The sequence below is a fragment of the Panthera pardus genome, unplaced genomic scaffold (genome assembly GCF_024362965.1).
Source record: "Panthera pardus isolate Hobbes unplaced genomic scaffold, ASM2436296v1 HiC_scaffold_11, whole genome shotgun sequence".
In the NCBI taxonomy this organism is placed as follows: Eukaryota; Metazoa; Chordata; class Mammalia; order Carnivora; family Felidae; genus Panthera; species Panthera pardus.
This window is the reverse complement of record NW_026526666.1, coordinates 90,864,065-90,878,800: the sequence shown is the minus strand read 5'-3', so window position 1 is coordinate 90,878,800 and position 14,736 is coordinate 90,864,065. Positions and strand designations below refer to the sequence as shown.

General features: G+C 60.5%; 1 protein-coding gene across 1 annotated transcript in view; it reads right to left on the bottom strand.

Moving 5' to 3' along the window:
• Positions 1-6,353: 6,353 nt before the first annotated feature.
• The window catches only part of RAP1GAP (RAP1 GTPase activating protein), a 50,431-nt gene continuing 42,048 nt past the window's right edge, over positions 6,354-14,736 (bottom strand). The window contains 8 exon segments of the mRNA XM_053898847.1: positions 6,354-7,234; positions 7,237-7,393; positions 8,126-8,229; positions 8,575-8,677; positions 9,676-9,799; positions 11,343-11,456; positions 12,421-12,530; positions 13,437-13,514. Coding sequence (XP_053754822.1) covers positions 6,552-7,234; positions 7,237-7,393; positions 8,126-8,229; positions 8,575-8,677; positions 9,676-9,799; positions 11,343-11,456; positions 12,421-12,530; positions 13,437-13,514 — 1,473 coding nt within the window. The 3' untranslated portion in view covers positions 6,354-6,551.

Here is a 14,736-nt window from a genome sequence, read left to right as displayed (position 1 = left end):
TAAGGTAGGCTCCTGTCTGAACCAGCTCAATGGTTGAGTGGAAGCCATCCAAAGGAGACAATCCCGAAGGGGATGGATGTTTCTCTCGGGGCCCTCAGATGGAACTGGGGCCTGGGGCCTTCCCTCCTGGGCTCCCCTCAAGACAATGTTTGCCCCATGCCTGCCTCTACCCCTTGTCCAGCCATCCCCAGCCTTCGGGAGCCCTCCGAGTCCCTGGCAGGGCAGCCTTGAGCCTGACTCCAAGCCTGGCTCCTGTCCCGCAGCCCAGATCGAGGCCCCTCCTGGCCCCTGCCCAGACCACCCAGCGCCAGGGCCTGGCAGACCCCAGTGGGGCTGGTGGGCAGTGCTCCCAGGTTGGCCAGCCGCGGTCTGGCTCCACCCGAGGGGCTGTGGCCTGGGAACCGCTAGCTGTCTCCTCAGGGAAGCGGCTGGGATCTCCAGAACAAACAGGGAAACCACAGGCCCCTGCCCCACCCGAGGAGAGGGGGGCTGCCTCTGGCCACGTCCACCGACACCCTGTTCTCCAGTCCTAGCCAGTAGGGAAGAAGCAGAACAGCTGTGGTCACCTGTGGACGGAGAAGGCTGCGACCGGGGCTCTGGCCATGCTGGCTGCCCCTGCAGAGCCCCCCACGAGGGAGGCTGGACTGAGCCGGGGCAGGGCACATCTCAGCTTCAGGCTGAGAACAAAGCCCTGGAATCCAACAGATCTGGGTTCAAATCCGGACTCTGCCACATCCTAGCTGAGCAGCCTTGGGTAAGTGACTACACTTCTCTGTGCCTCAATGTCCTCTCTGAAAAGTGGTTTCAGTGGCCCCTGCCGCCCACAATTGTAGTGAGGTGACCCAGAGTCCTCTGGAGGGAAAGTGCCCGGCTCAGGGCATGACACACAGTAGGTCCTCGCGAGACATCAGTCCCTGACCCGTCACCGGCTCAGTGACAGCCAGAGTAATCTCAGGGGACTCCCGGGCCTGGCGGGGCAGGCTGGGACAACCTCCCTGATTCAGAGCAGCTGGGGGAGGGGAGCAGCTGACTCCACTAAAAGCCGCAATTAGAGCCCAATTTAAAGAAACGCTGTGTTAGTTCTTCCCAGGGCAGATGTGATTATAGGCTCGGAGCTAAACCGTTACTAACAGGATGCCACACAGGTCCCTTCCCGGGCATGGAGGATGTCCAGCCCCACACCCTCGCCGTACAACTGGGGAAACCGAGGCCCAGGGCAGGAAGGGACAAGCTCCAGCTCACGCGCAGGTTAGAGGGGGCCAGGCCCAAGCCCTGCCTTCCGACGGCCGCTCCAGGCTCTGTCCCCATCTCTTTGCTTTTCTCTGAAGGATTCATTGCTGCATCTAGAAGCCACAGACACCTTGGAAGAGATGACATTTCTTGAAAAGGAGGGATGGGGGCTGAGGTGGCTGAAACCCCTGAGAGGAGGTGGGGCCTCAGGGTGACACTGGCCATGAAGCCAGGGCCTCGGGGCCAGTGACAGCTCCCTGCCCAGCCCAGAGGGACCTCGAAATGATACTGATGATAATGACAGTGACCATGAGGGCCCCCTTCCTGCGGCACCTACCGTGGGCAGGCATCAACTCCTGTCTTTAGTTACCCCGGGAGGGAGCTGCTGGCGTCGACCCCACCGCAGGGAGGGCAAAACCAAGGTCCTCGGTCTCTTGCCCAGGATCCACCGGGAGCCGGCGGCAAGTGCAGGCAGTGGAACAGGTGTTCGAGCCCAGCCAAGTAGCTAAGGTCCTTTAGCGCCAGACCCGAAGTGAGTTCCTCTCAGCAAATGGTGACAGTGGGTGAGTCAGCGAATGAATGAATGAATGAGTGAGTGAATGAAAAGGCTACTTAAGGGACTCTGTTCCTGGGGAGGTGTGGGAGGGCATAGTCATCCCCTCCAGGGAGACCCCTGAGATTGATAGTCCACGGGAAAATGCCCATTTCAGCTCTCCAGAAACAAGAACTCACAACCCTCTGGGTCCCAGGAATCCCCCTGGCTGTCCCAGTGCCCTGCAGACGAGCCCTGCCAACACCCCTGCGGCCTGCCCCTCCACCTTAGTCCCAAGCAGCCCCCCAAGGCCAGAAGCCAAAAGTCACCCTGCCCTCATCCCCACCCCCCTCCACACTCTTGCCCAGGCTGAACTCCGAGTTGCAACTGGGGTCTGGGGCAGGGGTGTGATAGGGAAAAACTGGCCTCCTCTCTCCGCCTGCCCCTTCACTCTCTTCCTGCAGCGCACTTTGGGAGTCCCCAGGGTGGGGTCACTGCACTCACCAGTTAGCCTCAAGGAGCTTGGGAGGTAGGCTGCTGGAGCCCCCTGCTGGCCAAGCATCCCCATCCCCATGGGGGTGGGTCGGGAGGATTCTTCATTCAGCAAGTATTTATGAAACCCCTACTATGTGCCGGGCCCTGGGTTAGGCACGGGGCTCAGCAGAGAACGTACACAGACCCTCCCTTCTGAGGTCCATGGTTCCACTGAGGAGGTAACTGATGTCGGGGTCACGGCCTCCCAAGGACTGTCCCCACCCCCAGAGAACTGAAATCTCTCTGGGCAGGAGGTGTGCCCGCGCTGTGACACTGGGGTATGGTTGTGCTACCCCCACCAGGCTGGGGCTCCCACGGTCTGTGTATAAAACCTGTCATTCCTAAGAAACCTCTCCGCTCCCTCCAAGAGCCTCCCAGGATAGGGTTGCCAGACAAAATATAGGATGACCAGTTAAACTTGAATTTCAAATAAACAAGGAATGATTTTTTAGTATAAGTATGTCCCAAATATTGCATGAGGTGTACTTAAACTAAAAATTATTTCTTGTTTATCTGAAATTCAAGTTTAACTGGGCTCCGTGTTTCTACTTGCTAAATCTGGCAATCCTACCCCTGGAGCTCATTCCTTCTGCTGGCACCTGTCCAGATGGCCCATGTCGTGCCTGGACATGGCCCCCTGCCTGCCCAGTTATAGCTCCTGTCCGCCCCCAGGACTGCTGTCCTCCCCTACCGGGCCCTCAGCTCCCAGGTGGACACCCACTCCCACCTGGTACACAGAGTCCAGCCTATGGACTGTCAGGAATGCTGTCTGACCTCCTTCACGATGGGCCCCAAGAGAGAGGGACAGAGCCACCGCTGCAAAGAGGGACCTCGAGCGTCAGAGACAGGGAGAGGCAGAGATCCAGAGATGAACATAGCAATGGAGACAGTGGGAGAGAGCCAGAGAGCTTAAGTCCCCCCGTCCAGTGCTGCTTCAGGGAGACCAGTGCAGGTGCTGGAGGGTCCTGAGAGCCCACGGGAGTTCGCCCTGAGTGGATCGGGACAGAGGCTGGGCCCCCGAGCCCCAACATTGGGCCTGGGACTCTGGGTCCCGGATGGGCAGGCCCTGGGAGGCAGCTTGGGGTCTCCCGCACTAACAGGAGTGGGAGTCCAGCCCCAGCCCCTGCCACTCTCCCCTCACCCTGCTTCCCAGGGGCAACACAGGGATATTCATGGCTTCCCAGAAGGGCCTATGGGGCAGCCAGAGTGGCTTTTAAAATTAGCCTCACTAACCAGATCTGGTTATTTCAGGAGACTCCGTCCCTGGCTGTCCCCTTGGCAGGGCGGGTACAGGGAGGGAGGGACCTCTACATTCCAGGGTCCCTGGCTAAGTACCCCCTGTGGCCTAAGCAGTAGAGAACATCCAGGTCCCCGTCCCCTGGCACTGGGCGGGCCTGAGCCTGCGGCCGTCTCCTTGGCAAAGTCGCCTCAGGGTTAACCATGAATGTCCAGGGACACCCCAGGGGACAGGGGAGGACCCCTCCTATTAGGCCAGGCACCCTAGAAGCCATGACAGTCTTTTCACACCAATAGGTAAGGCTTTGTCCTCCTTTGACAGGCAACGAACCTGAGGCCTGGAGAGACAGGTACCAGCTCTGAGGCACGGGGGACGGGGACGGTAGGTCAGCCAGGTGCCCAAGTCCCTCCACGGGAGGCCTCTTGCCTCCTGCGTCTGGAGAAACCTCTGGCTGCCATTTCCACCACCAGAGCTATTTCTAAGTAGAGTCCAGTGCTTCCCGGAGCCTGGTGCCCCCCACCCAAGCCCTAATTCCAGCCTCGGGTCAGTGTCCTGGCTCGCCCTCCCCACCTCGGAGCCCAGAGTGAGCACGGCACTGGCGCAGGCACAAGAGAAACAGCGTTGGACACTTTGATCCCAGAGGCCAGATTCCTCCTCAGCCTCCCCTGGCCCCATCTTGGAGCCTGGAGAGGTGGGTGTGGGTTGGGACCCAGCCTGAAAGCCAGCCCAGAGGCCTGCCCTTGCCACAGATGGGGGGCCGGCACAGACCGGGCAGACAGGGGGGCAAAGGCAAGGTCTGCTTCTGCCACGACAGCCCCCAGTGCTCTAGCCCTGCTGTGGGTCGGAGCTGCACGAGGGAATAAGGGCCACGAGCAGGGGTGCCCAGACTCTTTTATAAAAGGATCGTCAGTCCCAGTAAAGCCTGGGGAGCTGAGGCTCAAGGAAGCAACCCGCAATCGTATGTTCCCAAAGCCTCGTGTCCGGACGCCCGTGTCAGGCCCGACACCGATCACTCCATCGTCCACACAGAAAGCTGACCCCACATCCTCTGATGTGGGCTGTAGGTCTGGTTCCCATTCATGACTAATCACGGCTCCCACTCCCAACACGCACACAATTTCTCAGAGCCTATCACGTGCCAGGGTGCACTTTTGAATCTTCACATCAGGGTTTAGCGTTCCCACTGTACAGTTGAGGAAACTGAGGCCCAGAAAGCCAAAATCATGTGCCCCAACTCGCACGGAGAGGAGATAAAGGAACTCAGAGCCAAGCTCCTGACCTTGGTGCTGAACTGTGGCTGCCGGCCCTTCGGCGGTGGGATGGGAGGAGACCCGACCAGAGATGGAGAATGGGAGGGGGTGCGATGGCTGGAGAACTGGGATGCGGTTGTGCAGGGAAGGGCTGGGGCTAGTAGGGGACCCACAGAGCCCAGGGCAGCCTAGAGCCAAACCAGGTGGATGCGGTTAGGCATCGGGTGTGAGTCACAGCCCCCGGGTGGCCCCAGACATCCTAGCGCCACAGAAGGGCCCTGGCAGGAAGAGCATGGCAGTGGGTGCACTTACCGCCGTCCTGGGGAGGGCGTGGGGGCTGGTGGCGGGGGGGAGGGGGCTGCAAAACTGTCAGGGAGGCCAGGGTACGTGGGCATCCAGGCTGCCCTTGCTCCTGCACTCCATCCTCAGAGGGGGCCCCCCTCACCCAGTACCCAGGCTGGACTCCCCACTCAGCCCCACATCCCATCAGGTCCTTCGCCCAGATGTTCACGCCCCACCCGACCCCCGTCCTTCCAGGCCTGTCCACTGTCCTCCTGCCCTCTGTCCCCAACATCTGCCACCTTGATCCTCCCCTCCCTGCCTGACACTGCCCAGCTGGTCTACACCAGCAGTTCCCAACTGCTATGACAATCCCTCCCAGTTTCATATCCTCCATGGCTCCCCGCTGCCCTCAGCACAGACCCCTTGACCTGGCATTCAAGGCCATGTGGCCCCTGGCTTCATCTCTACCCTGTCACCTTCCCATCACTCAGAACTGTTTGCTACCTTCCCAGTTCCATTCTCCATACCTCTGCACCTGCAGTTTCCTGCCCTAGGGACACTTTCCTAAGCCTTTCCAGGATGCTCCGTCACCACTGCTGCAGAGTCTTCTCCATGTCTCCCTCACCCAGCCTGGGCCCCGCCTTGTGCACATGACCCCCCCCCCCCCCCGCCCCCAACCCCGTGTCACTCAGTACCTTTGATTGTAACTGCCATGTGCGGCTGAGCCCCCACCCCTGCCCCCATCAGTCCTGGTAAGCGATCCCTTGGCGCCCCCTGGTGGCCACATTGAGGAAATTCTTGGACTTCACTGAGCAAGAGAAAGGAGAGAGGGAAGCTGGTCTCTGAACACCCACCGTGAACCAGACGCTGTGCCAGGTATTTGATATACACCGGCCCAGCGAACCCTCATCACAAACCCTTGGGAGAGGTACTACCGCTCCCATTTCACAGAAGTGGAAACTGAGGCTCAAGTTTCTCAAGGCCACCCAGCTAGTAAGAGATGGTGCGGGGACTCAAACCTAGGTCTGCCTGACTTCAGAGCTGTATTCTCCACCCCTCCCCGCCCCCCTTGGAGAAGGGGAACAGGGTGGAGGGGAGGGCAGCACGGTGGAAAGGAAGCACGCCCGGTGGTCACAGCACCCGTGGTTCGACCGCGGAGGTGCCCCCAGAGCTTAGCAGCTCCGAAGGGTAGGGTGCGGGGGACGGGCAGGCTGGTGCCTCGGCACCACTGAGATCTGTCCGGAGTCGGGCGGGGCAGGGTTCACACAAAGCCAGGCCCAACTCGGGGTACAATAGCGATAAATAGAATTTATTTTGTACAACTGTTACCGACATACACACAGCCACGGGGGCTTCCAAAATGGGTGTTGGGGCCGGAAGGCTGGCCTTTGGCGTGGTGCCTAAAAAGTGTGGACAGACACACACAAGGATGTGGACTCACAGCAGCTGTGCCTGGCTGCCCCTCCGTGGGAGTTGGGTGGAGGGGTCACAAAGGCGAGGCCCATAACTCTAGGCCAGTGAGACCCCGCGACCTGGAGTGCCCAGAGCATGGGATGGCAGGGGTTAAGCTGGGTGCTGGCTGAGAAGCCAGGGAGGTCTCCCTTCCCCCTAAGGGGGTCACTTGTCTGTCACGTGGAGGCAGTGGCCAGGGCATCGGCAGATCTGTGGTAGAGCTTGAGGGTCCAGGAGGGGCAACAGGCAGAGCCAGCTCCCAGCCCCTCAGCCCACCTGGGGTCCCAGGGAGCCCAAGAAGCAAGGGAGGGCAATGGGGGCCCCTGGGAGGACAATCCCCCATTCTGGGGCAGGTGCATGGAATCACAGTCTTCACTGACCTCTGAAATAATCTTGTCCACGTGTAGCAGAGGCGCCCAGAGAGGGAGACTGACTTGCCCAAAGTCACACAGCAGAACCCATACTGGAAGCCAGGACTCAGGACTCCCAGCCCAGTGCCCATCCCACCACGTTTCACGTCCCACCGCCTCTGCAACGGGCTCTGTGTACACCAAGATATCTCAATCCTGCCCTCCCGTCCTGCTCCCCAGGGGTCCGGAGATGCACCCGGGTGTGACGAAGGGCCCGGAGCGGGGGCAGGCCAGGCCTGGAGTTCTGCTTCAACTGACCACTGCCTGTCCCAGCCTGGGGGGTGGGGATGATGCCAGCAGCTTCCCCCTCCTGGGTCCGGATGGCTCCGCCCCGCAGAGACAGTCCAGACAGGTGGCCAAGGCGGGGGCAGGGGACAGCCCACAGGCTGGTGCTGGCCGTGGGGGCAGAGGTCCTATCCACCTGGAGTTGACACTGTGTCTTCACCTTGTGCTTCTGCGGCCTCACCTGCAGGGTTAAGAGAGAGGAACACACCACGATGCGGGGAGACGGGAGCGGGAAGGGCCTGCCCCAGATCCAGGCTCTGGGTCTTTCCATCCCACTGGGGACCCTCCAGGCCCCTCCCTCCCGGCAACCACCTAGTCCCTTGCAGGCTCCCACCAAATCCTCCCGCTGACTCGTGGGCAGAGGTGAGGCAGCATTTATTAGCCCGGCTGCACAGATAAGGAAACTGAGTTCCGGCGAGGGGCCGATGACCTGCCCAAGTCACCCAGCATTTAAGTAGCAGAGGATTCGAATCCAGGTACACAGATCTCAGCCCAAGGAAGTGACAGAGGAACAGGAGGAGTCACCCCCCTCCTCCCCACTCCCACCCACTCCCACCCTCTCCCCCCAAACAAGAGCTGAGGACTGGGTCTGACCTGCTCAGTTTCACCTTCAGAGCTGGAGCCTGGCTAACAGCCCTGCACAGACAGAGTGGCAGCGAGGCAGGCGACAGGATAGGTGAAGACATGGGGCAGGAGACACAGGCAAGCAGAAGACACTGGTTGTGCCCAGGCCAGATGAGCCCAACCCCTCCTGGCCTCAGGGGGACCTCGTGGTCCAGCACCCACCCCTGGTCCCCTTGGACACCTGTCCCCTTCCCCCAACAGCTAACCCCCTCCTGGGTGAGTGTCCCCACAAGGCAGCCTCTAGGCTGGTCACATCCGCCCTGGCCAGCCCTCTGGCAGCTGCACGTACCAGCTGGGGCGTGTGCTGCTCAGATGCCTCCAGCTGGATCTTGATCTCGGGACACGCAGGGTCCCCCGACTTGCTGGCGTCGGGATGGGGTGACCGGGAGGGTCCTGGGGAGGGGGGCAGGAGGGAGCCACCTCACTGGCCGCGGGGAGGCACCAAGGAGATGGACGCATGGATGGGCGGTAGGCACTGGTGCTCCGCGACCCTGCCCCACCCTTAACTCCCGTCTTTACCCACCCCTCTGTCATCCTCCGAGACCCTTCCAGAAGCCATGAGCCCTCAACCGTCTTAGGCCAGATAATGACCCACCCACTGTCCCCTATGTCAGGGGAGGTCCCATCACACACCCACCCCCTGGGGCATGAGAAGTCGTCTCGACCCTCTGTGCCTGTCCCTGTCCCTCTCCTGCCACAAGAATGGCCTGGCAGGGGAAGCTGTCTGCGGCCTGGTACCTGGGGAGCTGCCCCCACTCGTGGTGCTGACACTATCCTCCAGCCACGTGCTATAGATGAAGGAGTCCCGCTTGTGGGGCGTCCCTGAGGACGAGACGCTCTCCTGGGGATGGGAGGAAAAGGGAGGTTAGCCCTCGTCCGTGGCACTGGCTTTGCTTCCCTCCCCTCTCCCAGCGTCCTCTGCCTGCTGCAACCCACAAACCCTCACCCTTGTGCCCCTGCAAAGAGGATGGGGGCCCAGCAACGTCTGCCCCGGGGAGACCCGGAGGGCAGAGTAGGAACAGGCACAGTCCCAGCCGTTACACCACACACCCCCACGCGTTCATTCAGCAAACATTCACTGATGTTCTCCTGGGCCAAACCACTGAGAGAAATCAGGCCCGGTTCCCGCCCTCAGACAGTGAGGTCTAGGAGGCAAGACAGACTGTGAAGAACTATTACAATCCTAGAGTCTGAGCCCCATCGGGCAGGGCCGCGGTCTGCTGTTCCCTGCTGCACCTGCAGCACCTGGAGCAGGGCCTGGCAAGGAACACATGGCCACTAAAGGTTTGATGAATGAAGAATGACACAAGGGTGCTAGGGGCAAAGCCCCAGGGGGGCCTGCGAGAACATTAAATGGGGGGGGGGGGGGCGGTGGGGGTGGTTCCTAACCTACCCTAGGACTAGGCGGCTTTCAGAGGTGATGTGAGGCTGAGTCAAGAAGGATGAGTAGGAGTCAGTCGGACAGAGAGGGAAAGAGGAGGCAGGCAGAGTCTTCCAGACAGAGGAAATGGCAAGTGCAAAGGTCCAGAGGTAGGGTAAGCCTGGTATGTTGGAGGGACTGCAAAGGAGCGCAGATTGGCCGAAGTGGTGAGAGATGCAGGGGTAGGGAGGGACCAGATCTTCAACGGTCTCAGAGATTGGGTGCTCTGTGGGCAACACTGGGGAGCCATGGAAGGCTTTACAGTAAGGGAGGGTTAGTCTGCATTGTTCCTTTGGACTGGGTCCCCTGATCTCATCTCAGTCACACCCAAGCTCATGTTTCTGCCTGCAGCATCTACGGGGACCAAAGAGCCCCCCTCCGGGCCACTGTAGAGAGCCAACATTCCCTGGGCCTCTCACCAGGCCTGTGTCATCTGCGTCCACACCCTCGGTCTCCTCCACCACGCTGGCGAAGCTGCTGGCACTGGACGAGGAGCGGGAGAAGTCCTTCAGCACCTCGGCTCTCTGGGCTGCCGTCTCCGCTCTGCCAGACAGCACCCCGTGAGCCCACGTCTGTTCTGGGCTCCTCCTGAGCCAGACCCCGGTTCCCTGCCCCGGAGGCCCAGCCTGCAGCCAGCCAAGTACCTCTGTGCCCCCCATGACGGCTGCCTAGGCCTCTGAGGCTCCCCCACCACCACTGTCCTTCCTAATTCATGGATCTGAGCATGCCCCTCCCCTGTACAAAGCCCTCTCGTGGCTCCCCGTTGTCCCAGATACAGTCTAATTTCCCTGGCTTGGTATTCAGTAATAATAGTAACTATTAACAATAAAACTATGGTCTAGTGCATGCTTGACTGGGCCAGGCACTGTTTCAAGTGCCTTTGCCCGAGTGGTCTCATTGCTATCATTATTAGACCCGCTCTGCAGATGAGGAAACACTGAGGAAACACCATTCAGAGAGGGTGGGTGCCCAGCCCAAGGTCACCCAGACATAGGTGGGAGAAAGGGGCTTGGACCCAGGCCTTCCAACTCCACACTCTACTCTCAACCCTCTCAGTTTTGCTCCAGGCCCAGGACTTTGTGTCTCCCACCTGGAGTCTCACTCCTTCCCTCAACTCCCAAAAAGCAAATTCATCTTTCAAAACTCAGCCAAGGTTTTGGAGCGTCTCCTCCCTGATTCCTCCTCTCAAGGTGGGAATAGACCTCCTCACTCTGGGTGTGCGAGCCCTGTCTCTCCCTGTCCCTGCCATCCATTCCCGCTTCTCTGTTTACCTGCCTGACTCTTCAGCAGAGCACAGTCCTCTAGAGCCACAGCGTTGAAGGGAGGGGTGGCCCCTCCTGCGTCCGTTCTTCCCCGCCCCACCTCTTCACATCGTACCCACAGTCAGGTTCGAAAGTCTCACTCCTCTTAACTAAAATCCCAAAGGCTCTTTCCTGGCCCCACTTAGAGTAAAACGCAAAGTTCTCAATATGGCTTCCAAAGCCTGGATCTAGCCCCTGCCCACCATGTTGACCTCATCCCCGACATCACCCAGCACAATGTCTGCCGGGGCCCAGCTCCTCGCTCACTGAGCTCCAACCATACCACCCTTCTTTCAATCCTTCAAGCACGCCTCAGGGCCTTTGCGCCTGCTGTGCTTCTCTTCCTTCTGCCATGCCAGTCCTAGCAGGGCTGGCTCTTCACTGAGCTCTCAGCTGAAGCCTCCCCCACCTCTGGATGTCTTCCCTGAGCACCATCTACCCCCCGCCCACCTTATCATTCCCCACTGTACCCCCAGCTTTGTTGTTCTCTTGTGGCACCGTCTAGAAATAGCTCATCAGGTCATGCTACACTGGACTGTCAGCTCCATGAGGCAGGGGGTGTGTGTGCCCAGCTCACTGCTGGATCTGGAGCCTGGCATGGGGCCCGGCATGAATGAAGCTCTCAGTGGGTATGGGTACGTGTCAAAGGAGGGCCTGTGAGAGTACCCAGGCCCCCCTGACGCCCTGATGTGGCAGCACCAATGCTCCCAGGCAGCCCCAGGCCCACGCAGGGACTGGAAAGGGTGAGTCCGAGCCCCCTGGCTCGGCGTGCCCCAAACCCCAACCTGTTCTTGGTCGTGGGCATCTCTGGGGAGCTCTGAGTGGATGAGTTCTCCGACTTGGGCTCTTGTGAGACGTGCCCGCTGTCTGGGGTCTTCTGGCCGGCGGGGGGACTCTCCCTGCGGGGCACAGGGGGGCAGCGGGGGGATTCAGCACCGGGCCTGGCACCAAGGGTAGAACGAGGCCCAGGTGGTGAGAGAAGGTCACGGGCGCCTCCTGCCTCGTCCCCACACCCTAGATCCTCAGGGGCCAACCCCAGAGCAGTCCCTGCAGCTCCCTGGCTGGCCTGGCCGACGAGAGGAACAGGCAGTGATGGAGCGCCCACGTAAGACAGCACCCTCCTTATCCCTGGTACGGATAAGGAAACTGGAGTCCAGGGCTGGGAAGGAATCCATCCAGGGACGCACAGCTAGGACATGGCAAAGCCAAGGCTTAAATCCAGGCTTCACAGGATTCTGGGCTCTCGTGGCCGTGAGGACGGCACCACCTCCGCTCTGGGGGGCTCAGCGCACCTGCCCTGCTTTGTGCGCTCTACACCATACCTCTGCCGCAGCCCCGGGTTGTTGCTCATGTGCTTGTCCTCATTTTCCGGATTGGGACAGTGGGGCTCAGAGAGGTACGGTGACTTTTCCAGGGTCACACAGCCCCAGTGTGGTAGAGACAGGACTCATTCAGGAACTATCCTCTGCTTCCCAGGGGCTGTTCCGCTGCTCGCATGGCGTGCCGCCTGCACCCTGCCCGCACAGACGCATCCGCAGACCCCCACAGACCAGGCCGTAAATCCTGGTTCTGCCTCTCCCTGGTTGCGTGACCTGGGCAGGCAACTCCTGAACCCTCTCCCCTACAGCATCTTGACATGCAAGGTGTGACCCCCTGGGGAGCCACCAGAACCGCTGAACCGATGAAGGCATCTCACGTTAGGTGACGAGCTGGCCCTGGGGCCTGACACACAGCAGGTACCTGACTGTCCCCAGTAAGGGACAGGGAGCAGAAGAGTGGGCACTCCCTCCTGCCTGCGTACCTCTGCCACAGCACGGGGGTCAGGGAAGGGGCTGGGGGTGACAGGGGACCCATCCCACCCACCTTTTCTCCTGCACTTCCTGTATATTCTCGATCCCGATGGCGCTGCTGCGGCGAGAGCCAAACGGGCCCGACTTCTTCCTCGTGGGGCTCTTCCCAGGGACGATCAGTGACTGCAGGGAAAGGGCCCAACTCAGTGCCCACCTGCCCTGGGAGAGCCACTGTCCCCCACATACCACCTGGGGCCCTGCTGCCCCAGGCCCTGAAGCAGAGGCAGTGAACAAGAAAGAATGAGAGGAACGCCCATCTCCAGAGACAGCCCTGCAAGTTAACAGAGAGGGAAGCAGGCCCGGTGAGGGCGAGGGCGCTCGAGATCACATAGCAGGGCAGTGCCTGGAACCGCATCCCAGGCCGAGTCCTCAGAATGGCTACCGGCTCTCGGCCCCTCAGGGGTATCATGGGACCTGAAGCCTCAGGGCAGCGGGGAGACAGTGGATGCAGCAACATAAGCCCCTGCCCCACCTCGGAATCTCCAAACTGGCTGGGGGAGATTCGGGCCCAGCAGTTGCAAGATACCTTCCCTCCCCCGGTTTCTAACCACACGAGGGGGGGGATGCCCCAGGCACCAGAAGCATGCCCCAGCTTCTCCGGGGAGGCGGGAAGGCGGGCCCCAGGGAGGCACGGAGGGGCAGGAAACCCTAGGCCAGTTCATGGTGCGGAGGGGGAATCAGGGCAGAGGAGAGGGATGGAGGTCCATGCAGAACTGGCGATATTGGGGGACGTGCGGCTGGGCATAGGGTCTTTGGGCACCAGATTCTGGCAGGGACTGGGTGAGGGTCCCCAGGGCCAGGGCAGGGCCAGAAGCCCCAGGTGGGGGGCGCTGGCTCTGACACAGGTACCAGGCCCCAAAGCAGGTGCTGAGTGCCATCAGAGCTGCCGGCACCCCATCCTGCACACCCCCGGGCCCAGCCCGGGGGAAGGGGGGGGGCAACGTCCCCAATATGGCCTCCGTCCTGAGAGCGAGCAGAGAACAGCACGTGCAGGCAGCCTCCAGAGCCGGCGGCCCCGCGGACGACAACCTCTTCCACCGTTCCTATGCCTATGGCACTGCCCCGGCGTCCGAATCTACTCGCGCTTTTCCCAGGAATAAGCAATGACTGGCAAGCAGCAGAGGGCAGGGGCAGAGAGAGACAGACAGACAGACATGGAGAAAGACAGAGAGAGATTGAGATGGGGTTGACAGAGAGAGACACGGCCAGGAAGGGGCGGCACAGCGGACGGGGGAAAGATTGGCCAATAGACAGAGACACAGGTAGGGACACGTGGGGGAACACACGGAGGTCACAGAGTGAAAGACAGACAGAGAGACAGAGATGGAAAGAACGGGGAGGCAGAAAGGAGGAAGCAGGGAGAGAAAAGTGTGGGGAAAGAGGAAGAAGAGGAGGAGGACAAAAGGTGTCAGTGGGGGGAGCAGGAGGGAAAGAAAGAGAAGGGAAACCAGGGAAAATGCAGACGGTAGAAGGAAAAGGAAACAGCAGGAGAGAAGAGAGTTGTACAAAAAACAAAAACAGAAATGGGTCTGGTTACTGCCATGGTGGGTGCTGCTGGCCTGGCCCGGCCCCGGGGCCCCTTCTACAGCACCCACAGGAGGCTAGGCCACTCGGCGGGAAGGGAGGGGGTGGGCCCGCTTCTCCAGTGACAGTGGGCTTGGTGACTGCAGGACGGCAGAGGTCCCGCCTTGTTCCCCGGGCCGGGCCAGACCATGGGGCAGGGGTGGCTGGGGGGTTGGGGGGTGGGGAATCTCCTGCCATGTGACACGGCCTTACAGCACTGAGCACAGGGCTTGGCATGCAGCATACAGCGATAAAGGACAGAAGTAAGGACGGACAGATAAGTAGAAGAAAGATGGACAGACAAGGAGGAGCAGAGTTGCGTGTGCAATGCCAGGGGTGGCCACTAGGCGGCGGAAAGCCGATGAGCCCACAGCCGAAGGCCTCACCCACCCCGTGCGCCCAGCACCCCTGCTCAGTGTTAGCAGCAGAATCCCACAGAGGCTGGCAGACAGGAAGTAATCACACAGCAGGTGCTCACACAGAAGCCCAGTTCCTGACACACAATAGGGAGCCACAACCACAGAGGCCCTGACACACGGTAGGTGCTGACACAGCAGTCTAGGGCCAGGGACACAGAAATAGATGCTCACAGAATAAATGCTCACACCACACAGCTCACTTCCTGGCACAGAGCGCAGATTCACTGATATCCAGGGCTTGGCACATATTGTGTGCTCAGTCAGGAGTTCATCTCCTGACATACGCTGGGTTCTCACAGAATAACCCAGGGCTGGGCATACAGTAGATACTTACAGAGTCGATGCCC